The sequence below is a fragment of the Cutaneotrichosporon oleaginosum genome (genome assembly GCF_008065305.1).
Source record: "Cutaneotrichosporon oleaginosum strain ATCC 20508 chromosome Unknown ATCC20508_contig04, whole genome shotgun sequence".
Lineage (NCBI taxonomy): Eukaryota > Fungi > Basidiomycota > Tremellomycetes > Trichosporonales > Trichosporonaceae > Cutaneotrichosporon > Cutaneotrichosporon oleaginosum.
Window position 1 is genome coordinate 2,350,550 of NW_027072173.1, and position 25,798 is coordinate 2,376,347.

Sequence of the window (25,798 nt, forward strand, 5' to 3'; positions counted from 1 at the left end):
GGACATTGCCTGTAGCTCTGTACATATCCATGCATTGTTCTCGGTTGGTAGCCGTGCGATTGCTTTCGACATGGACGCGGGGTGGATCGCCGCCAAGCAGTGCCTCCTATTTCCGGGGCCTATATCCGCGCCCCCGCCCCCACAACCGCTTACTCGCCCGACATCTCTCCAACACCCATTCATTCACCACAAAATCATCAACAACACCAACACCAACATCATCATCACCCTCTCCATGCCATGAGCGCATCAACGTCCAGCCTCAGCGCTGGCCAAGGCCCTGTGACACGCGCGCGCGCCTCCCTCGGCCGCGACTCGCCAGTCACCCGCCAGATGGACCCCGTTACCCGCGCAGACGTCGACCCCGTCACCCGCGCCCCCGCCCCATCCTCCGCCCGCCTCCCCTCACCCTCCTTCGCGCCTGCGCCCGCCGGAAGGCGCCGCACCCCTTCGCCCCCAGGCCGCCCACCCAGCCCCATGCCACGCCGGCCGGGAAGCGCCGCGCCTTTTCATCCTCCGGCGGACACGAGCACGTACCGAGACCTCCTGCTGTTCGAGGAGCGGCTCAAGATGAACGCTGAGATGCTGCGGCGGCGGCGGAGACGATATCGGAGTGAGTGAGAGCTGGGGAGTGGGTGGGGACTGAGAGAAGGAGCTAACTCCAGTCTTCTTGTGGAGCTTCATCGCCGTCCTCGTTCTCTGCGCATACCACCTGCTAGCACGGAGACCAGACGTGAGTTAACAGGGCCGGAGGCTTTGCTATCCACGCCAGTATCGTTATCCCCCCTTCCACTGACCGCAGAACATAATCGCCTTGCGCGCGCTCCAAGTCGCCCTCGCCGTTGTAGGCATAACCCTCACCCTCTTCTTCGCCTCAGGCATGCACGACGACAAGATCCGCTACGCGCACAGCTACATCACACACAGCAACAAAGCGCTCCGTCCGCTGAACATGTACTTGAACGTCCGCCGCCCCCCAACAACGTGGTACAGCCTTCTGTCGCACCTGCCCCTCCCTGCAAGTTTGAAGCCCTCGCCCGCGCCGCTGCGCGCGGCGCCCACCAAAGCTGCGGGGCCTAAGGGCCGGCGCGTCTCGCATGGGCAGCAGGTGATGGCGCAGATCCCGCCCTCCTCCAACCCGCGCGGCGAGCTTATCTTCTCGTCTCGCGTCGACCCCCACTTTGAGGAAGGATACAAGAGGTACCGCGCGGCATTCGAGCGGCGGCGCGAGGAGCGCGCGCGCGAAGAGGCCCGCCTCGCGGGTGCATGGTGGGCGCGCTGGTACCGCCGCCGGCCCAAGGTATCAACACCGCCGACCAGCCGGCGGGGCACGCCCGACCCGACTGCACGCAGCCCGCCGGCGAGCCCGCGTCGCGTGCCGGACCGGACGAGCCGCTCTCCCAGCCCGAGCAAGGAGAGTAGAGAGCGTGCCGAGAGCTACTCGTTTGTCAATGTGCCGCCCGGCGAGGCTGTGAGTGCGAGTGCGCGGGCGCGCTAGGTGCCAACGACTATTTACATTTACTCAGTAGGATACAGTAGAGCCTCAGACCCATTATGCATAGCGAGTCTACGACTTCGAGCGCCGGATCTTCTCGAGCAGCACATCCATGCGCGCACCCATGCGCGGCTGGCCGCCGGCGCGACCCGCGTGCCGCTTTCCAAACGCCTCGCGCTTGAGGTCGCGCAGCCGGCCCTCGCGCGGTTCGACCTTCGGCGGCGAGAGCGCGCGTACCGTCCGCGCCTCTGGCGCTTGCTTAGACAGTGGCCGCCGCCCCGGCCGGAACGCCTTCTCGGTGCCCGTCTTGCCGCGCTCGAACGCCTTGCGTTCCCGCCGCTCCGCGCGCGCCTCGTCCGCCTCGCGTGCCGCCTGCCGCATGCGCGCCGCCGCGCGCGCCGCCTCGTCCTCCGCGTCCGAGTCCGAGTCGTCGTCCGAGTCGGCGTCCGAGTCGTCACTCCCCCCGTGTCCCTCTCCATCGTCCTCGTCCGCGTCCGCCATCGCAGCCGCCATTCGCCGTTCGAGCCGTGCCCGCTCCCCCTCCTCTCTCTCCTTCCCCTTCCCCTTCCCCTTCCCCCCCGCGTCCGGCAGCGCGCCGCGCGCGCTCACGCCGCCCTTCCCGCCGACGCGGACGGACTGCATCCCCTCCCGCGCAAGCACCTTCGCATACTGCTGCTTGACCTTGGCAGCGGCGATGAGCTCGGCCTTCTTCTTCTGGGCTGGCGTTAGCGCGCCCTCACACGCACAAACCTTTGCCGAGGTAGGCGTTGCGCGGCGCATGCGCCGGGCCGACCTTGAACCCGCCGCCGGAAGACTTGGCCGTGCCGGGCTTGCCGGCCTTCTTGACGGGCTTGCCGGACGCGCTGCGCGCCTCCTTCTGCGCTTTCGTAAGGCGGGGCATGGTGGATGCGGATGGAGTGCAATGTCCGACAGCGAAATCTTGGATTTGGGTGGCAAAAACAGCGAAATTTGATCCCGGGCCCCGCACAATCCGCAAAGTTGTGACCACCGCCTGATCCTGTGACTGACAGCTGACGAGATCCCAATCCGACGCCATGGCCGTCGTGGAGAACAATGCGCGCCTCTCGGCCTTCGTCAACTTCCCCTCGCCCTACACCCAAAGCCTGTTGGAGCGTGCGCTCGTCGCGGTCCTCCCGGCGCTGAGCTTGTCCTCGTCTCCGCCGGACGAGGCCGCGCCGCCGCGCCTGCAATGGTGCGCCTGTCCGCGGACGCGCTGATGGCAGGGCTGATTACGACCTCCTCGCGTTCGACGTGCCGCGGCACGATGCGCGCTTCCTCATCTCGTCGTATGTGTACCGCAAAGCCCTGATCCGCAAGCACCAGCTGCACACCACCGTGGCGGAGTACTTGGCGAAATGCGAGCACCGGGGCGTGGAGAGCGCGCTCGTGCGCGGCATGCCGAAGGGATGGGTGCTCGATATCCAGTTCGCGGACGAGCTGGACGAGATGCTCATGGACGACCTGTATGAGTTGGACGCGGGCATGCGCGAGAACGAGGGGAGGGAGGAGGACGAGCGCGCGTGGTTCATCCTCAAGCCGGGGTTCGCGGAGCGCGGGCAGGGGATACGCATGTTCAGCACCGAGGACGAGCTGTGAGTTGGCCCGGGCGCTGGACAGGAGCAGCTGACGCCAGGCGGGCTATTTTTGAGGAGTTCGAGCCGCCATCATCAGATGAAGAGGACGAGGAGGAGCTCGCCCGCCACACGGGAGAGATTGACCTCGATGCGGAAGAGGAGGAGGGCGGCACGGCCATCCTCACCTCGCACATGAGACACTTTGTGATCCAGGTGGGCTGGGACCAGGTTGAGCTAACAGCAGGAATATGTCCCACGCCCAGTCCTCTTCGACCTGCACGAGGGGAGCGACGATGCGTTGCTAGGCCAGAAGGTGAGTTCGCTGTTCCTGCTGGGCTGCCACACCCCACGACCGTTCCGCCCGCTTCGCTCGCTCACCCCAGTTTCACCTTAGAGCCTACGTCCTCGTCACTGGCGCGTACACCGTGCACCTGGCGCACACGATGCTCGCCCTCTTCTCCGGCTCGCCCTATACGCCACCACGCAACGTCGAGGGCGAGCTGGACCTGCGCCCGCACCTGACAAACACGTGTTTGCAGACGGACGCGTTCGGGCAGCCCGTGGGCGAGGACGACCTCGTCCGCCTCTTCTGGGACCTGGAAGCAGCCACGGCCCTGACCCGCACAAAAGGCGGGTACGCGGCCGCAGGCGTCGTCGACCACGCATGGCTCGAAGCCACGTTCGCCAAGGTCGGCGACGTCGTCGCCGAGACCGTCAAGGCCGGCGCGGAATGCGGCAGCTTCAACCTCCAGCTCATGGAAAATGCGTTCGAGATCTTCGGCGTCGACCTCCTCCTCTCGCACCCCGCTGACGCTGCGCCCGACACACTTGCCGTGCCGGAGGTGTCGTTGCTCGAGTTCAACGCCAGCCCTGACTTCGTGCAAAGTGGCGACGCTCTGCGCCCTCGCTTGCTCGATATGTTCAAGGGCGTGGTCCGGCTCGCCATCGCGCCGTTCTTCGGCATCGATACGGTCGACGCTGAGGAAAGGGGCACGGAGGAGGACATGGTGCTTGGTGAGGAGCGGTGGGGGTGGCGCTTGGTCGGAAAAGGGGAGGTGCGCGGTGGCTGGTAGAGGTGAGGCAGGGAGGGCCCACAGATCTCCTCGAAAGTGTCAGCCACCCGTGCGAGCCGGGTGGATGCAGTTGCCATTGCGTGGAATCGCTCGTGGTAAGCAAGTAATGAGTGCAGTGAGAACGTATGTGTCAGTGCCAGTACCGCCTACGCTTACATGACTGGTGGCCAGAGATGAGCTCGGTCATGATTGTCCAATGACCATGCTATACATGCAACACGCAAAAGAGGCTGTACTCACGCTTCACTTACATCCAACGCCTTTCACTACTTCTTGCGCCCTTGGCGTCCGGGGCGACAGCGCGCCGCAAGCCCCGGCACGCGGGCATCAATGTACTTCCTGTTACGGGTGTACAAGTCTCGGGCATTCGGAACCCCCTGGTTTCAGTTAAAGTCGCAAGAAAGACTCACGCATTGCTGCAGGTGCGCATATTTGCCGCCCACACCGTCCCACTTCTTGAAGCTGGAGATAAGGAGCGTGACGTTGTGCAGTTCGCGCCCTGTCGGATCTGGAATGACGACGTTGGCCCCTCCCTCCTCCTCCTCGGACTCGCTTTCAATATCCACGATCAGTGGTCCTACTGGAGCAACTCGGGAACGCTTACGGCCCAGCGCCAAGTCTATCGAGCTATCGGAGGTCGAACAGACAATCGCGGAGGGTGCCGAGGCTGGTGCGCCGCGCTTAGGAACGAGGAAGGGGATCGGGTCGAGAAGCTTGCGCTTGACCACAACCGATTCGATTACCCACTGCATGGAAATGACCAGTGAGCACGGGTGAGCTTCCTTCTTCGCTACCATGTCGCGCTGCCATTGCGTTGTTGGGGCCTGACCTTTCTCAAGGAGCAGCACGACAAAACGTGCCGTTTCAGCAGGTGCGAGGACGCCGCCGCCCTGGCCCTAATATCAGCAGGAAGCGACCATGTTCACGCACAGTAATGAGATCCTTGACACCCTGTCCTTCTCCATCGTCATTGTCCTCCACGAAGAAGTCTAGCGGGAGCGGCTGATGCCTTGCAAGCACGCCAGTCGGGTTGCGCGACTCGGCGGGGCTCCAAGCCCGAGACGGTGAGGCGGTAGCCGACGCTGCTGAAGCTGAGCCTGCAGATGTTTGGCTTGGAGACAGCGCTAGATGAGCCACGGGGGGCGTTGCCAATGTCGAGGGAAGGTTGAGCATCCTTGAAGACGTCCCATTAGATGAGGGCACCTGACCCGTTGCAGCGGTTGCGGTGGAAGACAGCACAGCGTGGCACGCAGGCCTGCTCTCGTCACACGGAAGAGGTAGCTTGGTGTGCATACCGACGCTGCCCGCAAGCGGTGACGAAGCAGGAGCGGAAGACAGTGAAGACATCGACTCCGAGCGGAGAGTGTTCCCCTCAGCCAGCCGCACAGGTTGACCCCGTGAAGCCTTTGAAGCCTCTTCGACGGCTTGCAGAAGCTGTGACATTCCGGGGGCCATCGTTGGGCAAGCCTCAGCCGCCTGGGCGGTCGAATTGTCACCGTTCTGGTCGGGGATATTGGTAGATGCGGCCATTGTGTCAAGAGCAAGCGCTTGCGTGAGGGAAGGACGGGGCGATTCTGAGCGCTGCTCGCCCGAGGAATGGGCGGCGGGCTGAACAGGAGGGCGAGGAGTCGTTGACGGGACCAAGTGCTGTACTACAGGCTTGGGGTTGGGAAGCTCAGTCTTATTCGTGCTTGCCACTCTAACCCATCTATTTTTTGCAGTCGCTCCCGAGGAACCTCCAATAAGCGATGAAGGCTGTGTAGCGGTTGCAGTTGACGCCACAGTGAGAGTCCCAGTAGTTGTGGTCGCCGGATTAGGACCAGCGCCGGTGTTCATAGGGGGTCCGATCTCCGTGGGGCTGTTCGTAAACAGTTCGCGATTGAGACGCTGGCGTAGTGTCACGGGGGGTGGCTCAGTTTGATCGCCGGTTGCAATCGACGACGCCGCGGTTCCAGAGGCCCGAGAATTGCCCCCATGTTGTTCCTCGGTTCTTGGTCGAGATCGAGGGGGTGAATAGTGGCGATCGGACTGCGCGCAGCTGCGTTTCGCATTATGATTACCCCCTGGTCCACGATCGCTACGGGGGTTTGTGGACCATGTGGGACGTGGGGGGCTAGTGGAGGAGAGTTGTGATTGACGGCGCTTGCGAGGATCGCGCTCGAGGATGCCACTGGTGTTAGTAACTCAGAAGAAGGAAGGGCCACGAGGCCAGGCCACCTGGGAAAACGCACCGGATTCGCCATCCACCATAATTATCTCTTGAGTCAAGGATATGTCCGGCATTGACGCTGTCAAAGATCCACTGTTCCTGGACAACGACAACATCGCGAAACTGTCCACGGTGGTCACGTCGAGCAGAGCCATTTTCCAAAGCGAAGGCAGAGATCATGTGGTCGAGGGTCCACTGGCTTCTTTGAACGGGGAGGGAGAGGTTGGCGACGGGTATTGAGACATTCTTGCCGTAGGGCTCTTTCGAGGAGACGTGGACGACGACATGAGTGAGAGAACCTTGGGTGGGGTTGGTGACAAGTGTGCCGCCATTTGTCTAGAGTCAGTCATTTTTGTGTCATCTCGGGACGACGACGAAGGAAGGTAAAGAGAGCTCACGCGTATGCAGTCATGGGCTCTCTGGGCAAGTGACAGGGGAAAACTGTCGGCGAAGACGTAAATGTAACTTCCGTAGAAGACGCCGCGACCCATCGTGAGCAGGTGGACCGCGGGAGGAGCGGAAAAGAGGGAGGGGGATGACCGAGTGGGCAGAGGGGATTGAACAGTGACGAAGAGGGTCGACGAGTGAAAAGTAGAGTAATGTGAAGAAAAGAGGAGGATGAGTGAGAAAGGATGAGGAGGAAGGTATATGTATATGTAGTGCTGTGTGCTCCATGTGCTGATTGCTGGTCCCTCCATCCTTGCACCCTCGCGATCCTCGCAATCCTCGCCGTGGATCGCACACGTTCACTCGCACGCTCATCAACGCCTGTCATGCTGTCACATCAGTCGCCATGATCAGTGCTCTGCAGCTCGTTGCTCCTAGCTCGTCGTTGGCGACTCTGTGCAAGAGCACATGCATACAATAATTGATACAGTAGATGATTGTTTACCCGATAAACCGGAAGTTGGCGCTCTGGATCGCGTACTACAGTCAGCTTACTCGCACCCCCACCCATCAACGGCCTTGACCCAACGCACCTTGGGCTGCATGCCTTCTGCGCTCTCAATCGCCCGGAGCACAAACACCTCGCGATACTTTCGCGGATACTCGCTCGGCTGCGTCGGCGCGTGGTCGCCATACTGCATCACGGTTGGTCCGTGAAGCACGCTGCCCGTGATAGTGATGAGAAGTTCGGGCGCGGTCGCCGTTGCGGATGGAAGGGCTGAAATCAGCCACGAGCCAGAGCGGGGCTGTAGCGGTGAGGAAAACACTTACGCTTGAGCGGGTGGCAATCGAGTGTCTGCGGGTTGTGTCGACTGAGCGGCATGGCGTCAAGAAAGGCGGCCATGGAGGCGGGATCAGCGGCGACTGTATTGCCGTTCCAGATGACTTTGGCGGAGGGGAGGTAGAACTGGGGAATTTCCTGGGGTGAGCTGGAGTCCGGCGCGAGCACAAGCTGGGGCGCGAGGAGTAAAGTCGAGCAGGCAAGGGGATGGAGGCGGCGGGGGGATGAGAAGATGGTGATGATGAGGGGCTGCTCAAACAGAGCAGCAGAGATACAACGAGCAAGCTGTGTTAGTGCGCGCGTGGCGGGTGCAAAGCAACAGCAATTGTAGCCAGCGCTATTCGTTCTCCAATTCTCCATTGAATGCGCGCAGGATCTTGGACCACACAACAGATCAACGTCGCGGACACTTACAACACTTCGCCGCGTGGGCTCATCGTACGCCTCGTAGTAGATGGTAGTAAATGCGATCGCGCCGTGCGAGGCCGCATCTATAGCGGAGGGCGGCCATGGCCTAAGGTCAGCACAATGATGCGACAGTGGAGCGCGTGCATGAAGGATCACTCGCACGCGCAACGTGTCAGGTTCCTTGGCGGGCAGTATTCCGGCATAGATTGAGATGCACACAAAGAGCCTGTCAATCTGGACTGGATGGATGCTCGACATACTTTTGTGAAGTTGTAGACATGGTGGATGTTGTTGTTGGAAGATGGAGAGATCGAGAGCATGTGTGAATTGGTGCAAAGTAACTCTGTTGGGTGGCAAATTGTTCCCGTGCCTGTTTCTGAAACTGCGAGTGGGGCAGTATAGTGGAGGCTGGAGCATGGAGTCTTGGGCCGCGGCAACCCCGGATCGCCGACTCCGACCCCGGCGATCACGGCGACCACTGCGTGCACGACAAGCTCGCGATCATGGGATAACCGGCTCTCATCGTTACCCATTTCCACCTCGTTTGCCATCATCACATTGCTTTGTCGCCATCTTCCTCACCTACCATGAGCCCACCGGCTTCCTCAACTCCATTGTCGATTTCGCTGGCTTAGAGGCGTGACGGCGACATCCTCGTCAAGATGTGAAATGTTCACAATTAGAGACAAGCGAGGGTGATCCGCCCGCCCAGCCAGATGATCGAGCGGCGAACAAGCTCGTGAAAGAAGCCCATGTCTTCTCGAAGCGTGACGGCGCACTCGCACGGCCTCATCCTTCTGGAACATATACCTCGGCTCTCGTCGCGTCCGCGGCGACCTTGTCCCCGCTCGCAGATGATAGAGTAAGCAAGCCTCACTCGTCATATTCCCTCCAATTCTCCAACCTCTGCCTCGCCTCGCTCCCCCCCCTCCCTCCTGCCGCGCTTCCGCGGAATGCCTATGGGGCATGGGCAAACGAGTCCGACTCAGGCCGGCACGAGAATACGCGGGCGGAATGACTGCGGGGTGTTTGATTCCGCTCCGAAACCTCGCGCTCGTGATTGTACCCAGACATTCCAAAGATAACAAATGTCGCCCGCCCTTCCTGCCTTTCCCGATCCTCTCATCACCCACTCATCATGCTCCACGGCAAGGAGAGGCAACGCCGCGCCCTTGTCATCGGCGCTGGGCCCGTCGGCTCCCTCACCGCCCTCAGCCTCCACAAGCGCGGCTGGGCTGTCGAGGTATGGGACACGCGTGACGGTGAGTAGGCCGGTCGGGATGCCTTCTCCGACCCGTCCGCCAGTCGCCCCGTCCGCCCGTTTCTCTGTCCGCCGCTCGCTGACACCAGATCCCCGCGGGCGCGAAATCGCCGTCAACAACCTCCGGAGTATCAACCTGAACATCTCGTCACGGGGCTACGCGGCCGTCGCCTCCGTCGACCCGGCGTTCGCGGACGCGCTGCTCGCCGAGTCGATCCCCATGCCCAGCCGCCTCATCCACCACCTCGACGGACACACCGAGGCGCAGCTGTACGACCCGCTGCGCGGCAACTGCAGCAACTCGATCCACCGCGGCCTGCTGAACCAGCGCATGACCGAGGCCCTACCAGCCGGCGACGGCGGCGTCGTCGTGCGCTTCAACACCAAGCTTGCTAGAGTCGAGTTCGGGGCGCGTACGGCCCACGGCGTGCGCACGAAGCGCGGAGAACCCGCCCTCCTCGATTCGCCGCCGGAGACGCCGCAGATCCCGGTCCTTGCCAAGGCGGAAAAGGTTGATGCCGAGTTCGACCTCATTGTCGGTGCTGATGGGAGCTGGAGCAAGGTCCGGCAGGAGATGATGCGCGCGGAGCGGTAAGTGTCATACGAGATGTGGAGCATCAGGTGCACCTTCGACACAAGCTGCGCCACCACGAGCGCAGAAGCCGTGTGCAGGCTGATGAAGTTGAACCGTCTGCTGTCGGCTGAGGTGGTCACACGACCACCTCCCACCTTCCCTCATCCTCTCCTCTCCTCTCACCCCCCCCCCCCCCCCCCCCCCTCCCCCCTCTCCTTTCTCTCGCCGCTCACATCAGCATCGACTTCTCCCAGAGCTTCATCCCGCACGCATACATCGAGCTGCACATGGATGCGGATCCAAGCAAGCCTGGCGGCTTCGCAATGCCACCCAATCACCTGCACATCTGGCCGCGACACAAATTTATGCTGATTGCTTTGCCCAACAAGGTGGGTGATGAGTCGGGGAGGGGCGAGGGTAAAGCGGAGGGCCAAGCTGTCGGGCGATGGCGGGGGCCCAAGGGGCGCGGTGTGGTGATCTGCGTCATGTCAAGATCCGCACATTGTCAGCGGAGGGCATGGGGCGTTGGTAACGGCGAACAGCCGTTGCGGACTGCCTATTTTCGGCTCTTCCTCCCTGTAAACCCCTCCGACAGCTTCGGTTCTCCCCCGTGGTCTGCAGACTAACCCCAGGACGGCTCCTTCACCCTCACCCTCTTCATCCCCTTCGACGAGCTGCACGCCCTCTCCACGCCGGATGAGGCTCGCGCCTTTTTCCAAAAGCACTTCCCCGACGCCTGGGACATTGTCGGCGAAAAGCTCGTGGACGAGTTCATGGAGCACCCGCGCGGCAATCTCGTGACGATCAACGTCACACCAAGCACGTACTCTAGCCACTCAGTGTTGCTGGGGGACGCATGTCACTCGATGGTCCCGTGAGTCTGCTCGCTTTTCCTTCACTCTCGGCTCTAACCCCAGATTCTACGGCCAGGGCCTGAACTGTGGCCTCGAAGACGTCCGCGTACTTGGCACCTACCTCGACCGCTTCTCGATCTCGCCCAAAACCACTCTCCCGGCCGGCGCGCACGACCCAGAGCTGGAAGCCGCGCTGACCGCCTACTCAACTGAGCGCGCAGAGGATCTCGCGGCAATCTGCGACCTCGCGCTGGCGAATTACACGGAGATGCGCTCGTCCGTGCTGAATCCGTTGTACCACCTGCGGCGCGCGGTCGACTACGTTCTTACGCGCATCTACCCGTCGACGCCGCGCGAGCTCACGCCGGGCATCGCGTTCCCCACGCCGGAAGTGCACGGCTGGACCGCGCTGTACGATATGGTCACGTTCCGACCAGACATCCCGTATGCGGAGGCGGCGAGGCGTGAGGCGTGGCAGAAGAAGGTGGTCGCGAACGCTGCGGGTGTCGGCGGTCTCGTGGGAGCCGTGGGCGTGGGTGTGCTGGCGCTCAAGGCAGCAAAGCCGTGGTTGGCACGGAGGTAGTGTTATGTTGGGTTTCAATAGTTGTGTGTGTGTGATATGATGGATTTACGGCCCGGCAGCTACTACGACAATGTTACCGCATGGGAGCTCACCTGAGCTCGACCGTAACTCTGCGACTGTACCCCTCTTGGTCTTGTTACGCCGAAGTGCTGGGAATGACCCCCGAACATGATTCACATCTGGAGAGTGCGACCCGATCTAGCCCCGCAGCTACCCCGAACCCCGCAATCAGCCTGGGAAATCACTCACCCGTGTCACCTACCCAAAAATCATGGCTCCTCATGTCAGCCAGCATCGGCACCACCACCAACCTCAGCATCATTTATCTTTACTCTTCATCACTCACCTCAACGCTCCTCCCCTTGCCATTGTCATGGGGTCCAATATGGAAGGACATATCTCCCCCACATCCTCATCACAACCACACTCGCCGGTGTCCCGCGCTCGCTCAGGCAGACCATCCACCTCCCCTACCCACGTCCGCTCCTCCCCTCCCTACTCTCCACCACCGCGCGTCGAGCAGCCCCCCAACCCTCCAGAACTACCACTCACTCTCCTTCACCCCACCACAAGTCGGCTATATGACGCTGCGGATGCTGCCTCCGCGCCGCCCGCCGAACCGGGGCGAAGAGGGAGAGGCTGGATGCCGTTCAGCGGCATGTGGCAAGACATCAAGGCGCGCGCTCCATATTACGTCTCAGATTGGACCGACGCGTGGAACTACCGCGTTATTCCGAGCACATGGTTCATCTTCTTCGCGAACGTCCTCCCCGGTCTGGCATTCTCGCTCGACCTGATCGAGGAGACCGGATTGTATGGCGTACAGGAAGTCCTGCTAGCGAGTTTCATGGCGGCCTTTGTTGCCGCTGTCTTCGGCGGGCAGCCACTTCTCATCTCTGGCGTCACTGGTCCCATTACCGTCTTCAACAAGACCATCTTCGACATCTTCCGCGGCCGCGACGACTGGAACTACCTCCACTTCATGGGATGGGTATACCTCTGGGGCGCTATCCTGCACTGGATCGCGGCCGCGCTCAACGCCGTCAAGGGCCTCAAGTACGTGACGCGTTTCAGCTGCGACACATTCGGATTCTACGTCGCGGCCGTGTACGTGCAGTACGGGATCCAGGTCGTTACGCGGCAGTTCGGACAGACGTCTACGCCGAGCGCGTTCCTCGGCATCTTGTTGGCGCTCATCACCCTCGTCCTCCCGCACTACTTCAACGCCCTCGCCCGCTCGGGATACATCAGCAAGCAGTTCCGCCGCTTCTGCGCAGACTACGGCATGCCGCTCACCATCGTCGCGGCGACCGGCATGGCCTACTGGGGCCGCTTCAACCCCTTCGTGCACGAGGAGGACATGACGCTCCCCGTTGTGCTGCACAGCTTCCGACCCGCCGCGGGCCGTGCATGGCTCGTCGAGTTCTGGCTCCTCCCGGGCAAGTACGTCGGCATGGCCTTTCCCTTCGGCGTGATCCTCTTCGTGCTCTTCTACTTTGACGCCAACGTGTCAGCGCTCATTGCGCAGGGATCAGAGTTCCCACTACGAAAGCCAGCCGCTTTTCACTGGGACTTTTTCCTGCTTGGCATCACCACCTTCATCGCGGGGCTGCTCGGCGTACCGGCGCCCAACGGCCTCATCCCCCAGGCACCGCTGCACACCGCGTCCCTCGTTGTGATGGGGTACGAAGATGACGAGGTGCCACTCACCGAGAGCCTCGACGAGCTGGAGGCAGAGGACGAGGGCGTGGGCGAGGCGAGAGGGGAGGGGGAGAAGCGACCCCGCTCCACATCCACAGCAATGGCGGAAGCCGAAGCGGGGCTGAAGCGCCGCCCGCGCGCGGCCTCGGGCTCGAGCCTTGCGCGCCGCGTCTCACAAGTCTCCACGAGCTTGCGCGATGCGCGCGCGCGCCAGCGCTTGCTGGCAGCCGAGCGCGCTACGCGCCGCGAAGTCCCCGTGGCCGTAGTAGAGCAGCGCGTGTCCAACCTCGCGCAAGGCGCCCTCTGCCTCGTCCTCATGACGAAGCCGTTCGAGCACGTCCTCGGCCTGATCCCGAAGGGCGTGCTCGCCGGCCTCTTCTGGTACATGGGCACGGATGCGCTTCTCTCCTCCGGCGTAACCTCGAAAATGCTGTATCTCGTACGTGAAAAGCGCGCGCGTGCGCCCTCTGATCCGCTCGAGCGCGTCCGCACCTCCCGCATCGCGCTGTTCGTCCTCGTCGAGCTGATCGGCTTTGGCGCGACGTTCGCGATCACGCAGACCATCGCGGCCATCGGCTTCCCCATCATCATCATGCTCCTCGTGCCTGTCAGATACTTTGTCATCCCCCGTATGGGGTTCACGCCCGCCGAGTTAGACATCCTCGACGGGCCCGTCGCGTCCCCGTTCACCATGCAGAGCGTGGATGGATGAGCTGTCGTTGCAGTTGTAATATGTACTCTAATGCCATCGATTAGGAGTATACTCCCGCACATGCCTGACGTCAGTGCCCGGCTCCGATTCGCTCCGGTGGAGGCGTGGGCCGAGTGCCACACTGCCAGCGCCGGCATCTTTCGTCACCGCCGCTGTGTCTGGCTCTCTCCCACACCCCTCGTCGTCTCGTCTCTCCACCACATCTCTCTTCATCAACACCTCTCCATCTCCGCTCCACAATGATCGCCCGCATCGCCCTCAACCGCACCTCGGCCCTCCGTGCTGCCGTGAGTTCTGTTTCTGTTGGGCGCACTGGCATCGGCGTCGAGGCCGGTGCCATGGCACTCGAGCTCTGTACTCCCTCGGTCTAGTACTGACGCCTTACTTCCTCGTCAACTCCGCTCACTAATCGCCGTCAATCTCGCTCATTTCGCCGCTCACTCTTGCAACTCGAATCTCTCCTCCCTACACATCCCGTGATACATTCTCCTCCTGTCCTTCCTCTCCACCCATAACCGACGATCCTCCCTCTCCTCTTCGCCCCATCAGCCCATGGTCCGCTTCTACACCGCCCCTGTCCGCAGCGAGGGTGCCACCGCCTCGTCGACTGGCTTCCGGTGAGTTCGGACTCTGGAGAGAGACGAGGATGTTCGGATCGGGGAAAGTGGGCGTAGATGGAAAGGGGGATCAGCGAACGTGTCGCCTTGGGCACACTTGCGGCCGGAACGGCTCACGGCCGCCGCTCGGCCTGGATACACCTCGACGCCCCGCCGAATGATCAGCGTGGAATGCCGCCCGAACAACCCCTCGGCGATGCGCCACAGGGTTGCGGTGATGCGCAGGGGCTCGGCAGGGTGTGTCTTGTCCTAGCCTCGGCGCTCCGACGAATCCAAGCGAGAGCTCCTCTTTCGCAACTCTCCTCCCACCGACCACACTCCCAATACCCATAAACCTCCGCTAACCTCCCAGCCAGCGTGAGGAGGCTCAGGAGAACCAGTACATCCGCCGCCGCGAGGAGGAGCAGCTCAAGTCGCTCCGTGAGAAGGCCAAGAAGGCCCAGGCCGACGTCGAGGCCCAGGAGAAGAAGGTCGCCGAGCTCTCCAAGTCGGACAAGTAAACGTGCCATCGCAATTCGCAATCCGTGATCCGTGAAGCAGGAATCAAAATGCATAGCTGGTGTGCAGGAGGGACGGGGGGGCGGGGCGTGGGGTCGGACAAAGGAACTGAGGGCAGGAACGGCGCCGCGACGCCACGCCGCGTGAGAACAATGGCGTTGGGTCATGACGTCGAACCAAACAACGGCGTCAGGTGATTAGTTATCCAGTCCACTCACACACCGCAGACTATGCCTTGGCTAACACACACTAACTTCTTTACGACCGCCTCACTTCTTGCCCCTCTAATGAACTGCAGCAGACCGACTACGGCAAACGTGTCTTGCCACGACACGGCGCCAGGACGCCCGTGAAGCACTTGTCGATCATGGCCTCGTCTAACTGTCGCACGCCGCCAATGGCGTTGTACTCCCCCTCCCAGTTGTGGAAGAGCACCTCGCGCACGCGGGGTGGACTGCGGCGGTTGTCATGTGGGGTGGGATGCCGGGTGTAAGCTTTCCGCCTCTACATCACTTGTCTCCCTCCATCCCTCTCCGCCCCTCCCATTGCCTCCTCCCTTCCTTTTTTTTCCCTGGCCAACCCCCACCCCCCCCCCCCCCCCCCCCCCCCCCCCCCCCCTCCATCTCCCTCTCCTCGTCTCCCACCCTCTCATGTCGTGCTTCAGGCCTACCTCGCCACTATCACCCCACCCGCCACTCACAAAGACCCAAACGGCGTCTCCATCGCCCGCCGCAATTTGTCCACCAGATCATTCCCGTCGCTCGCATTGTAGCAGTACGCTTACGGCTCGCCGAGCGCCATCACCGGCCCGTGCTGCACCGCCTTGCTGTCCTTAGTTGCGCCGCACGGGAAGCTCACTCATAAAACACCTCCCAGCCCTCTGGGTCGGGTTTGATGTATGCAAGCACGACGGGGACGCCGCGGTAGCTGGTGTTAATTGTGGTCATCTCGTCTCCCCTGCCCCCACGTGTCTTCCACCGTACCCCCTCCCCCCACTCACAGCGCCTCATACGGTGTCGGACTGATCTCCGGCTTCCCGATCCCCAAGAGCGCGCGCGCGCTCCCCAGAACCTCCAAATATGTCCGCGGCTCTTGCGGCCCCCAGCTCCGTCACCGCAGGCGGCACGGGATAGCCCGTGGTATTCATCAAATGCCGCACGGTCGTCACAGCTCCGTCGGCGCAATGGCGTCGCGCACGCTCTCAAGCACATCCGCAGCCCGCCACGGCGCAAGGGGAAGTAGTCGTTGCGCTTCGCGAGCACGAGCACCGCGTCCTTGCGCACGCTCGGCGCGCCGCGACACCCCCGTGCTCGTCGGTCCCTTCGTAGAAGATGGGTGTGAAGCCCGCGGCACGCACGGCGTCGTTCTGCGTCAGCCTCTCTGTCCTGATCATGCCTCCGGGCTCAGCTTCTGCCTTTCGTCTCTCCCTCGGCCTCGGCCGCGACCTCGACACCGCAACACGCACCACCGTCCAGCCCCACATAACCTCGCCGGGCCCTGCGCGGTCGCGCGCCGCCCGGTTCCAGTACCGGTAGTCGATGATCACGAGCGGCCGGGGCGGACAGTGCGTTATGCCAGGCACGCAGCGCTCGGCGCCCGCGAGGGCGTGGAAGTTGATGTCGTCGAGCGAGGAGCTGCGGGGCGTGAGCGGGCTGTTGGCGAAAACTCACTTGGAAGCCCAGAACGCCTGGAACTCGCGGTACTGCTGCGCGCGCAAGCATCCCGGAGCGTCGGCGTCAGAGCCAGGATCCCAACCCGCGCAGGCGTCGCGCGCGCGCCAGCGCCAGTGCACGAGGTAGAGCGCGCCGAGGAGCGGCAGTATCTTGTACACTGCCCGCATGGTGGGTGTAAGAGCAAAGGTCTGTGGTCGCTGTGCGAGGCAACGGTCTTTAATACGGGCGGCGCGCCGCAGGCACGCAGTGCCACTGTGGCTAGATCGGGCGCGGGGATGATAGCGCCCCGACGACGGGAGGTGAGGCGGCGAAGCGAAGAGGCGCCCTCGTCCCCGTCCGACCCAGAACCCAAAACCTTTATACATGATCTACGGCATAGGATACTTGCCGGAACACGGCGCGACATGCTCCCCATTGAAGCACTTGTCGACCATGATGTCTGGGTAGCGCGGCATGCCGCGGCCCGCGACGATGCGGTCGTATTCGCCCTCCCAGTCGTGCGTGAGGACTTCGCGCACACGCGCGTACACTGCCGCAGTGGTCATCTCGGGCGGGATACTGGTGTGAGACGTGCCCCGTCGTACAAGATCACAATCGCTTAGCTCGCACCACCCCGCCCCACTTACAATGGCTCTATTGGTGTCCGAAGCGCCCGCAACAACTTGTCCACCAGATCATCAGGATCGTGCACGTTGTAGCTGTACGCGTATGGCTCGCCGAGCGCCATCACCGGCCCGTGCTGGTACGACCAGCCATGGTACATGTTCCATCCATCGGGCGTGGGCTTCTCATGGTGCGAGTAAGGGAGGACGACGGGGACGCCGCGGCATCTGGTATGAGTTCTCTGCATTCCACCACGCTGGAGTCTCCATGACGACAGTCACATAACGCGCGCCAGCCGGCAGCTGCTCGGACTCACAATGCCTCGTACGGTGTCGGGCTGATCACAGGAAACCCGACACCGAGCAACACCTTCGATCGAGCCAGCAACCGCGCGTACTCCTCCGGATCGTGCTTGCCCAGCTGCGTCAGCGCGTCGGGGAGCGGAAACTTGTCAATGTCATTGCTGTTGGCTGTGGTCCAGAGCTTTGTTGGCGCGATGGCGTCCCGCACGCGCCCCAGCGCATGTAACGTCTCCTTGAACCACCCAAGGTGGAAGTAGAGCGGAAGCTTAGCGAGGATGAGGACGCCGTCCGCCGCGGCGCGCTCGCTCCTCGGCGTCGGCGGCAGGGCGCTGCACGCCTGCTCCACGCTCATAGCGATCTGCGTGTGGCCGGGATACGCGTATGGTGTAAGCACCCATTTGTTCCCCAGGGGATGGTAGGCCCACTCCTCGTCCCCGCACTGCCCCCAGTCGCGGCAGGGGTGCTGCGTGCCCTGCCACGTCTGTGGGCGGGCTCCCCACTGCCGTCAGCGCCCCCGAGCGGCAGGAGACTTACGAAGTGCACGCCGAAGACGCGCCATGCAGGCAGCACGCCGACATCGTCGTCCGGCGCATCGGGGAAGCGCAGCGACGCGTTCTTGTGTGGCACGTAGTCGGCGGGCCGCACGCACCGGGGGTCAAGGAGACACCTGACGGCAGCGTTCGCGTCGGTCAAGTAAGCGTGGACGGAGCTCGGGAGGGCGCGCGCAAGCGCCCACGTCTGCATGAAGCCCTTTTCGTCGCGCCCGTTAATGAAGATGGGGAGGAATCCAGCCTCGCGCATCCCGTCAATCTGGCGTCAATGCCGCCAGCGCCGCAGCGTACCGCTGTCCAGCCCCAGACCGTCTCGCCGGGCCCCCACATGTCGCGGTTCGAGCGCCACCAGTAGTGGTAGTCGATGAGGATGAGGGGGCGCTCGGGGCACGTCGTGATGCCGAGCGCGCAGCGCTCGGCCGCGAGCAGCGCGCGCCGGTTATGTGTTTCGAACTGAGCGCCGCTGGAGTTAGATGCTGCCAAGGCGTGAGGCGGCACTCACGCGCCGCTAGCGTGGAACTCCTGGAACTCGCGGAATTGCTTGGCGCGCAGGCAGTCCGGTGGGTCCTCGGCGCCGGGGTGCCACGCAGCGCAGGCGTCGCTGAGGCCGACGGAGTGCGCGGTCTTGGATGGCGAACGCGAGATCGTGTACAGCAGCCCGTAGACGGCGCAGAGCGCCAGTGCAGCCTTGTAGGCAGCGGCGCGCTTCAGCATTGTGGGCGATGGCGAGATAGATGCATGGTGTGCTTGTGCTGGACGGGACCGAGGTTGTGTAGAGTTGGTTCCACGCTCCGTGCCTCTGTGCCTGCACCCCAGCTTGGGCAGCGGTCACTTGGGCAGTCCCCGAAACTGAAACTGAAACTCTAAGCAGGAACTGGTGTCATGCAGCTGTGCAATAGCTGTGCCAGCACGCGGCGCGTGAGGGCGGCGGGCGTGAGATCAAGGTGAGAAGTGCAGTCCGTGAGATGCGGCGCCTGCCGACTGGGTGAGCATGTGAGAGGAGACCGGGTCGGTCAGATTAAAGAAGAGGAGTGTGGTTGTTGTTTCGTAAGGTTAGCCGTGATGTCAGCACTCCGGAAAAAGCGGGGACGGTGCAGTCCGCTTGGTCAATAAGACATGACAACGTTAGAACGACCTGAACTGACGAACATCCGGATCGAACGAGTCCAGGACGCCTTCGTGGCGCCCAATGCAAGATCGCCAAACATCGAATTTTCGAGTTTAGCAACCCTCCGCCATCTGACCGATCTGAACAATCATGAACGCCTAGATCAGGCGCAGTCCCACTGAAGCAGGAAGACACCCACATCTTTGGCACTGAAGGCTCACTGATCACTCACATCACTGACATCGCCCTCTCACCTCGAGGGGTACAAGTACTTCAAGTGCTTCGATGCTCCCAACCTCCTCCCCAGCCATCATGCTCGTTCTCACCCTCTCCCTTCTGCTCGCCCCCGCCCTAGCGCGCTGGGTAAACGACCTCTGTCCCCCCGGCCCCCTCGTCCCGTCCCTGCCTCCCGGCATCGCGCAGCCCGCCGGCGCGCTCAACTTCGTCGTCGTCGCGCGCGGCAAGGGATACCAGTGCGCGGACGTGAGCTGGGCGCGGGCGAAGTATGTCCCCTGGTCGATGTTTCCCAGCCCTCTCCGCGCTGTGCCACCGCCCTACTGACGCCAGCACTTACGACGCGGGCTGCGTCCTCTCCCAGCCGCCGCTGTATGGCGCCCTCGCGCCGGCCCTGCCCCGTCTTGTGCGCGATCACGTCGCATACCCCCAGATCGGGGCCATTCCGCAGCTCGCCCTCGAGCTCGTCGAAACGTGCGTGGCCACCCAGCAGCGCTGACGAGAGCGGTAACCAGCTCACTGTTACGGACCCGGGCACAGGGTTCTTCCTCACGCTCAATATCTCGGCGCGTATCGCCCCGCCCCGCGTCACCCGCGAATACGACTTTGCTTGGGCAAGCTTCAATGCTGTCGACGGCGACTTTGATTTCGGCACGGAGGTCCTCCGTACGGACACCGTTGGAGGAGTGCCGCGCCGATGCCGCCCCAATCGGCCCGTGGAGGCGGACTATGCCGCTCTCTACTGGTTCTACAAGTAGACCGCAGACACTGAGCGCCCAAGCAAAGCTCAGGGCCGGACCATACATGAACCATACATGACAATGAATCTCATAAGTACACGCACAGTACAAACGACTCTGCCGTCTACACGTCTACACGGCCAAAACGTCTAGCGCAAGCGGATACGACACACCATTGCGGTCCTGCACGTCCAGCACAGGTACCGCAGTCCATGCCGCGCCCATAACTCTTCCAAGCATAGGGACATCATCTGGCAGCTCGCCGCGGTGATATACGCGCAGCGCGAGGATATCACACTCGCTTCCTTGGTTCAGGAAGGACTTGATGAGGTATGGCATACGGAGGACCAATGCGCCTTGCGTCAGGATAAGTGAATGCGAATACACGTACTCTGAAAGAACACAATCGAACGAGTGCCTCGGGCCGGACTTTTAGCCTCGGCCATCTCGCGGTATGACCCGGGGAACATCTCGTTAGCGCTGTAGAACACGTCGAATTCCTTCTCCTCGTCATCGTCGTCGTCGTCGTCGTCGGCGGCGACTATGTGGTTGTAGCCTGGCCGGCCTGTGTGCAAGTTGACCTGGTACTCGACAAGAGCGCCCCGGGGAAGTTCCGCGGCGCGAACAAACAATACGGGGGCGTCGAGACATCGCATCTGACCGTCAGCGACATCACCACAAGTCTTACTGTCTCCGCCCATTCCTTCCAAGCGATGCGCGAGATCTTAGAGCCTTCCGCTCCACACCCCTGGGGTCGCGCCCACCACGCTACGCAGCCCTCGAGGGAGCCCTCCCAACCCCCACCGGCTGAGGTGCGGCAACGCAGTACGCTTATAATGCGGGATACGTGTTGCAGCGCCAGCGCGGCCTGGTGTCCGTAGGGACTGCATGCGGCCGGGTACGGCGCAATGGTGAGAGAGGCCGGCTGAAGCGGGATCTGACCGGCAATGTGCACGCGCGAATCCACCTGGCGTCAGACTTAGAGGCGATATGAAAACCCACGATCACGGCCTGCGAGTACGGCCCAATGTTCGCTGGAGCCCAGTAGCTTAAGCCTTGAACGTGCAAAGCCGTGCGGTCGCCGACTGGCCTGTTCCGCGGCCGACCATCAAAACCGATAATCTCAATGCGAATGCGTTGCTGCCCAGGTAGAGGGCAGCCGACACAAGCACGGGAAGGTGGTGACGTGCCAAAGTATTTGATATAAGCCGCATTTACCGCAGCAAAATCGGACATGGACGCGAGAAGGAGAGTGACATGAACTGCGTCGACAGGAAGCGAGAGGCCTTTGGATGTGAGATGTGCTGGTGTCAGCCAAGGAATTCAAGAACTCACCCTTTACGGAGTCCAGGGCAGCGCGAAGCTCGTCGGCAACGTCGCCTTCTCCCTGCCCAGTGGCAGAGGCAGCAAACCATCGCCCTCGATTAACGAAGCGAAGCGCATTGGGGTCTTCAGTGACCAGTGAAGAGGCCGGGGGGACGAGAGAGAACTCTGCCGGTTCGTCATCAGACTGTGGCTCATGCTGAGGACTTGAGGCGGTCGGCGGCAGTTTCGGCCCCCTATACGGCCCCTTGGCACCTTGCATCCGCCGAATACTCGTTGTCACGGGTCGAAGGCCTCTAGTTGTCTTTCTTGCCCCATCCGAATCGTTGCCCCCGTCGGGCTTGGGGCCATCACCATTCGAGCTTCCCGTGTCACCATCCTCGAACTCCTCCATGAAGGGGATCTCCATGCTATTCTCGTGCGAGTCGCACTCCGCTGGGTTGAGATCACTTCGGTCTTCAACTTCTGCTTTGTGTACAAGCTTGAAGACGCCAAGTCCGTCTCCGTCGAGGCCCTCCGCTCCTGGCTGTTGGTACTGACCGATACGAAGCGACTTTCGCAGTTGGGACACAGAGGGCCGTACCCACCCAGCCTTTGGCTCAAGCTCGGCCTTCTTGACCCGCATGTATGCGACCAGATTGGGCTCGGGATCAGTGACGACGACCTCGGACTCGATGATACGGATACGGTGAGAGAAGAGAGGTGTATCGAGCGTGAGGGTTTCATACTCGCCACCTTCGCCGGCAGGGTGCAAGCCGTACTTCGATTGCTATTGTCAGCAATTCCAAATGTCATCGTGCATACCAGCAGCATGAGAAGGGGGTAAAGCTCGGAGAGCGACTTGCCGACATGTTGCTCCTTGAGCCCGATGCCAGCTACCTTGATCAGGACAGCATCAAGACCTGATGAGATCATGCCCGAAACAAGCGACAGCTGCGAGCTCTGCCACAAATAGGACAGTGAGGTCAATCCAAGGCGCTGGCAGACGTGCTCAATGCGCAGGCGCTGGTAGTTGGACAGAATGGCGCCAGACGACACGGCTGTCGCCTCCGGATGCGCGGCCTAACTGTAAGCTTGGAAACGACACAGTACGCACGAGAACAGTACGAAGCAGCACGGTGAGATCCTCAGTCTCATCGCCTTCCCTGCCTGATCCCTCGCCACCGTGTTCGCGCGAGCCGTATTCCATCCTTTGCTCGACGGGCTTACCGCGAATGATGCCTGAGTAATGAGGTAGCCCCATCGCCTGTGCGATGAGGGGCGGCAAGGCTGTACCGACGGACTGATACATGTGCGAGTCGAGCTCGTCTAGTGTCAGTTACTGAATGTACTGATTCGGCCTTACCGACGCCTTCCTCCGGCGTGAGGGTAGCGAGGGCGACGATCTCATGACCGTTGGCGACGGCGTGCATGAGGTTGAAGCACGAGTCCTTGCCGCCAGAAACGAGGCCAATAACCTTGTGCTTGACGCCTGGAAGCGTCTGATTGCCTGGGCTTACCATGGCGAGAGGGAGTTGGGGGAGTGGAATAGCTTGATGGATGTTGTTGATTGCTGGACCGTGGATCTCTTAGACTTCAGATCACACTTGCGGAATCACGGAGATCAAAGGGGTTGTCCGTAGCCACGTGGGGTAATAGCGGGGAGATGAAGGGTTTGTCTCCGCTCGGCGACAATCGCCACCTGCGAGCAGTCGCTATCCCGCGTTTCACTTTCCTCGGGCCGCTTCAGACTTTTGATCACCTTGATAACATCGGCCACAACGGCCACAACACTCTCCCTCCCCGCTCTCTTCTCCCCACATCATGTCCCCTCCCTCGGGCTCCCCAGCATCGGCCCAGTGGCACGCAGTGACACCACATACCCGTCCCCTATCCATATCAATACTCGAGCTGGCACCCACCTCCGTCACCCTTGCTCTCACCAGGTCACCCCCTCTCCCCAACGTCACTCCTGCACAGCACGTTGTGCACTCGCTCGTGCATAACCACCATCATTGCGGAAAGAAGAAGAAGAAGCACCGCAAGCCTGAGAGCGACGAAAACGATGACGAGGAAGATTCGGGCTCGAGCTCGCACGTCCCCGGCGCTTATCCCAGCCTGCTCTCTGAGGGGCAGACCTTCAAAGACATGCTGAGTCACGGCGTCGTGGTCACGCTGGATGGAATGCCGTGGTCTCGGATTGTCGCGCACGTAAGCGACGACGCTGAGGAAGAGGAGACGCCGGACGACGACGAAGAGTGGGAGGACGAGGAAGACGCACACGAAGAGGAGACCGTTGGGACAACAAGCGGAACGGCACCTCACGCCGCGCGCCGGAGAAAGGGTCGACGCCCATCTCACGGGCCAACACGTCGTCCAAAGACCAACGATAAGCCGTCCGGGGCACATAGATGGGACCGCGAGCGCGCTGTAGTCGTGGTATACGACCTCGATCCCAGCAAGGAGCACGAGATCGAGCTCCAAATTGTTGGTCTTGCGGGTGAAATTAAGGAAGGTCTTCGTGAGTTGATCTGCTGAGCGCTGAGCCGACTGACACCAGTTCCCGTATCCAACACTGTCCTCATTCCGCCCGCGTCGCCCAATAACTCGAGTCTGCACCCTAGATCTCGCGCCAACTCGCTCCGGTCGCGGTCTAGACCACGATCACGGTCGAATTCAGTGAACACGCAGGCGCAGCCTGGACCGTCTCCACTAGCGAACACTGAGCCAGCATCACCTAATCGCTCCTCCACGCCCATACCGGACACTGCTGTCGTCCCGACCTCAATCTTGAGTCCGCACGACGCACAGACTGCCCAAACGCGACATCTCATCGCAGCGGCGCACGCAGAGCGCGAACTCTTGCAGGTGCAGATCAAGGAGGCGCGGAAAACGGCGCAGCGCTCTGAAGCGGCTCTCAAATCGGAGATTGAGTCGCTGAAGAAGAGTAACGAGAAGGCCGGGTCCAACGATCAGAGGAACAAGCAAAAGTACCTTGCCTTGCAAGAGCAAGTGAAGCAAGGCTTGGCTGCGGCAGAGGCCGCCAACGCAGAGACGAAGGAAGTGAAGGCGGGTGTGCCAGAGCTCGAGAAGCGTCTAGAAGAGGTCTTGAGTGATCTGGAGGGGGTCAAGGGCGAGTGGGAGGGCGTCAAGAAGGCGGAGGACGAGGCGCGGGAGGCGGACAAGAAGAAGCGCGCGGACGAAGACAAGAAGCTCTCTGACATTGGAAACAAGGTCGACAAAGTGCGCGCCAAGCGTGACCGGAAGGAGGCTGAGCGTGCTGAGCTCGCAAAGAAGCTGGAAGAGCTAGAGCGCGCACGCGAGGATGTTGAGCGCAAAGCCGAGGAGGAAAAGACTATGCGCAGGCAAGGGTATTATCCAGGCCACTGGAATGGCCAGCATCACGGCGGGTTCGACAGCCGGCCACTTTCGGCCCATCCGAGCATGAACAACCTTCACCAGGGCGGCAATTACACTGGGCCAGGCTTCCGACCTCGCGGTGGCTTCTCTCATCGCTATCCCTCGGGTGGGCGGCCGCCTCCCGCCGCAAGTCCAACGGTGGGCAATTTCTACGAGTCGTATGGCCGCCCGCGTCCGGCGCCAAATCCGACAGCCGCTCCTTTCCACCCCGGCAACTTCTCCCCGCCTACAGCACAACCCCAAGCTACTCCATCGGCCCCGACGTTCGACTCGGCCATCCACACGGCCTTGACTCCCCCACAATTCCAGCACCGCATCTACCTGCCGAACGTCCGGCCTCGCCCAACCCCAAACTTCCACCCTCCTCCCTCTGTCATCGCGGCGCAAGCCGAGAAGACGGCCTTTCCTCCTCTGTCCGGTGCCGCGCGCCCACCCGCGCCCACGGCCGGCCCAAGCCTCGCGAGCATCGTGACGCGCGCTGTGCTTGCTCCAGGCAGTGAGTTTAAGAATCTCGCGCCCGGCGCTCCCGGTGTGCCCGGGCAGGCGCCGCCGACCAACGCCGCACCGGGGGCGGGCCGGCCGACGGTCAGCCCGACGCTCGCGAACGCGAGTGTGCGCGGCGACTTCCCAAGTTTGTCGCCGACTGCGGGCCTGTTTGCGCCAACACGGCAGCGCACCCCTCCATCACACCCACCGTCTCATCCGCCATCACATCCGCCGTCCCATCCGGCGTCTCATGGCTCGGCTGAGGGTGCCTGAGCTGTACTCGCGTCTTGTTCGGCTTAGTGCACAGCATACTGCTTATACTCGATGCAAATTATTGTACATGTTCCGCAGAGGTTGAGCGCAGTGGGCACGAGGATACGAGGGACTGTGCTGCGGAACAGCGGCATGTGGCTCGCAGCATCGCACAGAGCAGTCTGCGGGATGCAAGGCTGATGTAAGGCCAAATGGACCTGGATTGCGGTGTTCTGTTATTGTTTCTCCTGAAATATGTGCACGGGCGATCAGGCGACTTTTGCCATCTCACTCTCTCACTCTCTTTCTTCCTCTCTCT

At 61.9% G+C, this 25,798-nt stretch overlaps 12 protein-coding genes across 12 annotated transcripts; 7 read left to right on the top strand and 5 right to left on the bottom strand.

Annotated features, from left to right (window-relative positions):
• Window positions 1-240: 240 nt before the first annotated feature.
• Window positions 241-1,498, top strand: COLE_05371 (uncharacterized protein; the record flags this gene model as incomplete). Its single annotated transcript, XM_018426969.2, has 3 exons — window positions 241-613; window positions 666-733; window positions 803-1,498. The coding sequence occupies 3 exons, from the start codon at window positions 241-243 to the stop codon at window positions 1,496-1,498; spliced, it is 1,137 nt and encodes a 378-aa protein (XP_018275932.1).
• Window positions 1,499-1,567: 69 nt separating this feature from the next.
• COLE_05372 (uncharacterized protein) lies at window positions 1,568-2,396 on the bottom strand (the record flags this gene model as incomplete). Its single annotated transcript, XM_018426970.2, has 2 exons — window positions 1,568-2,214; window positions 2,246-2,396. 2 exons carry the CDS (start codon window positions 2,394-2,396, stop codon window positions 1,568-1,570), a joined length of 798 nt encoding a protein of 265 aa, XP_018275933.1.
• A 154-nt stretch (window positions 2,397-2,550) lies between these two features.
• COLE_05373 (uncharacterized protein) lies at window positions 2,551-4,163 on the top strand (the record flags this gene model as incomplete). The annotated part of the gene is made up of 5 exons (XM_018425845.2): window positions 2,551-2,708; window positions 2,740-3,108; window positions 3,150-3,303; window positions 3,335-3,403; window positions 3,474-4,163. The coding sequence occupies 5 exons, from the start codon at window positions 2,551-2,553 to the stop codon at window positions 4,161-4,163; spliced, it is 1,440 nt and encodes a 479-aa protein (XP_018275934.1).
• A 3,097-nt stretch (window positions 4,164-7,260) lies between these two features.
• Window positions 7,261-8,288, bottom strand: COLE_05374 (uncharacterized protein; the record flags this gene model as incomplete). The annotated part of the gene is made up of 5 exons (XM_018421554.2): window positions 7,261-7,299; window positions 7,353-7,537; window positions 7,591-7,738; window positions 8,015-8,114; window positions 8,269-8,288. 5 exons carry the CDS (start codon window positions 8,286-8,288, stop codon window positions 7,261-7,263), a joined length of 492 nt encoding a protein of 163 aa, XP_018275935.1.
• An 858-nt stretch (window positions 8,289-9,146) lies between these two features.
• COLE_05375 (uncharacterized protein) lies at window positions 9,147-11,280 on the top strand (the record flags this gene model as incomplete). Its single annotated transcript, XM_018419853.2, has 5 exons — window positions 9,147-9,270; window positions 9,359-9,860; window positions 10,082-10,232; window positions 10,476-10,717; window positions 10,761-11,280. 5 exons carry the CDS (start codon window positions 9,147-9,149, stop codon window positions 11,278-11,280), a joined length of 1,539 nt encoding a protein of 512 aa, XP_018275936.1.
• A 385-nt stretch (window positions 11,281-11,665) lies between these two features.
• Window positions 11,666-13,693, top strand: COLE_05376 (uncharacterized protein; the record flags this gene model as incomplete). The annotated part of the gene is made up of 1 exon (XM_018424309.2): window positions 11,666-13,693. One exon carries the CDS (start codon window positions 11,666-11,668, stop codon window positions 13,691-13,693), a length of 2,028 nt encoding a protein of 675 aa, XP_018275937.1.
• A 552-nt stretch (window positions 13,694-14,245) lies between these two features.
• On the top strand, window positions 14,246-14,810 carry COLE_05377 (uncharacterized protein; the record flags this gene model as incomplete). Its single annotated transcript, XM_018420524.2, has 2 exons — window positions 14,246-14,310; window positions 14,663-14,810. The coding sequence occupies 2 exons, from the start codon at window positions 14,246-14,248 to the stop codon at window positions 14,808-14,810; spliced, it is 213 nt and encodes a 70-aa protein (XP_018275938.2).
• Window positions 14,811-15,662: 852 nt separating this feature from the next.
• COLE_05378 (uncharacterized protein) lies at window positions 15,663-16,648 on the bottom strand (the record flags this gene model as incomplete). Its single annotated transcript, XM_018426118.2, has 5 exons — window positions 15,663-15,735; window positions 15,809-15,913; window positions 16,092-16,174; window positions 16,274-16,442; window positions 16,479-16,648. 5 exons carry the CDS (start codon window positions 16,646-16,648, stop codon window positions 15,663-15,665), a joined length of 600 nt encoding a protein of 199 aa, XP_018275059.2.
• Window positions 16,649-16,849: 201 nt separating this feature from the next.
• COLE_05379 (uncharacterized protein) lies at window positions 16,850-18,651 on the bottom strand (the record flags this gene model as incomplete). Its single annotated transcript, XM_018424898.1, has 6 exons — window positions 16,850-17,039; window positions 17,108-17,311; window positions 17,401-17,885; window positions 17,921-18,196; window positions 18,229-18,400; window positions 18,440-18,651. The coding sequence occupies 6 exons, from the start codon at window positions 18,649-18,651 to the stop codon at window positions 16,850-16,852; spliced, it is 1,539 nt and encodes a 512-aa protein (XP_018275060.1).
• Window positions 18,652-19,330: 679 nt separating this feature from the next.
• Window positions 19,331-20,037, top strand: COLE_05380 (uncharacterized protein; the record flags this gene model as incomplete). The annotated part of the gene is made up of 3 exons (XM_018424615.2): window positions 19,331-19,548; window positions 19,613-19,753; window positions 19,785-20,037. The coding sequence occupies 3 exons, from the start codon at window positions 19,331-19,333 to the stop codon at window positions 20,035-20,037; spliced, it is 612 nt and encodes a 203-aa protein (XP_018275061.1).
• A 114-nt stretch (window positions 20,038-20,151) lies between these two features.
• COLE_05381 (uncharacterized protein) lies at window positions 20,152-22,844 on the bottom strand (the record flags this gene model as incomplete). Its single annotated transcript, XM_018424616.2, has 8 exons — window positions 20,152-20,375; window positions 20,411-20,675; window positions 20,708-20,986; window positions 21,022-21,323; window positions 21,355-22,111; window positions 22,147-22,404; window positions 22,439-22,650; window positions 22,688-22,844. 8 exons carry the CDS (start codon window positions 22,842-22,844, stop codon window positions 20,152-20,154), a joined length of 2,454 nt encoding a protein of 817 aa, XP_018275062.1.
• Window positions 22,845-23,145: 301 nt separating this feature from the next.
• Window positions 23,146-25,500, top strand: COLE_05382 (uncharacterized protein; the record flags this gene model as incomplete). The annotated part of the gene is made up of 2 exons (XM_018424617.2): window positions 23,146-23,842; window positions 23,882-25,500. 2 exons carry the CDS (start codon window positions 23,146-23,148, stop codon window positions 25,498-25,500), a joined length of 2,316 nt encoding a protein of 771 aa, XP_018275063.1.
• Between the last annotated feature and the right edge of the window lie 298 nt (window positions 25,501-25,798).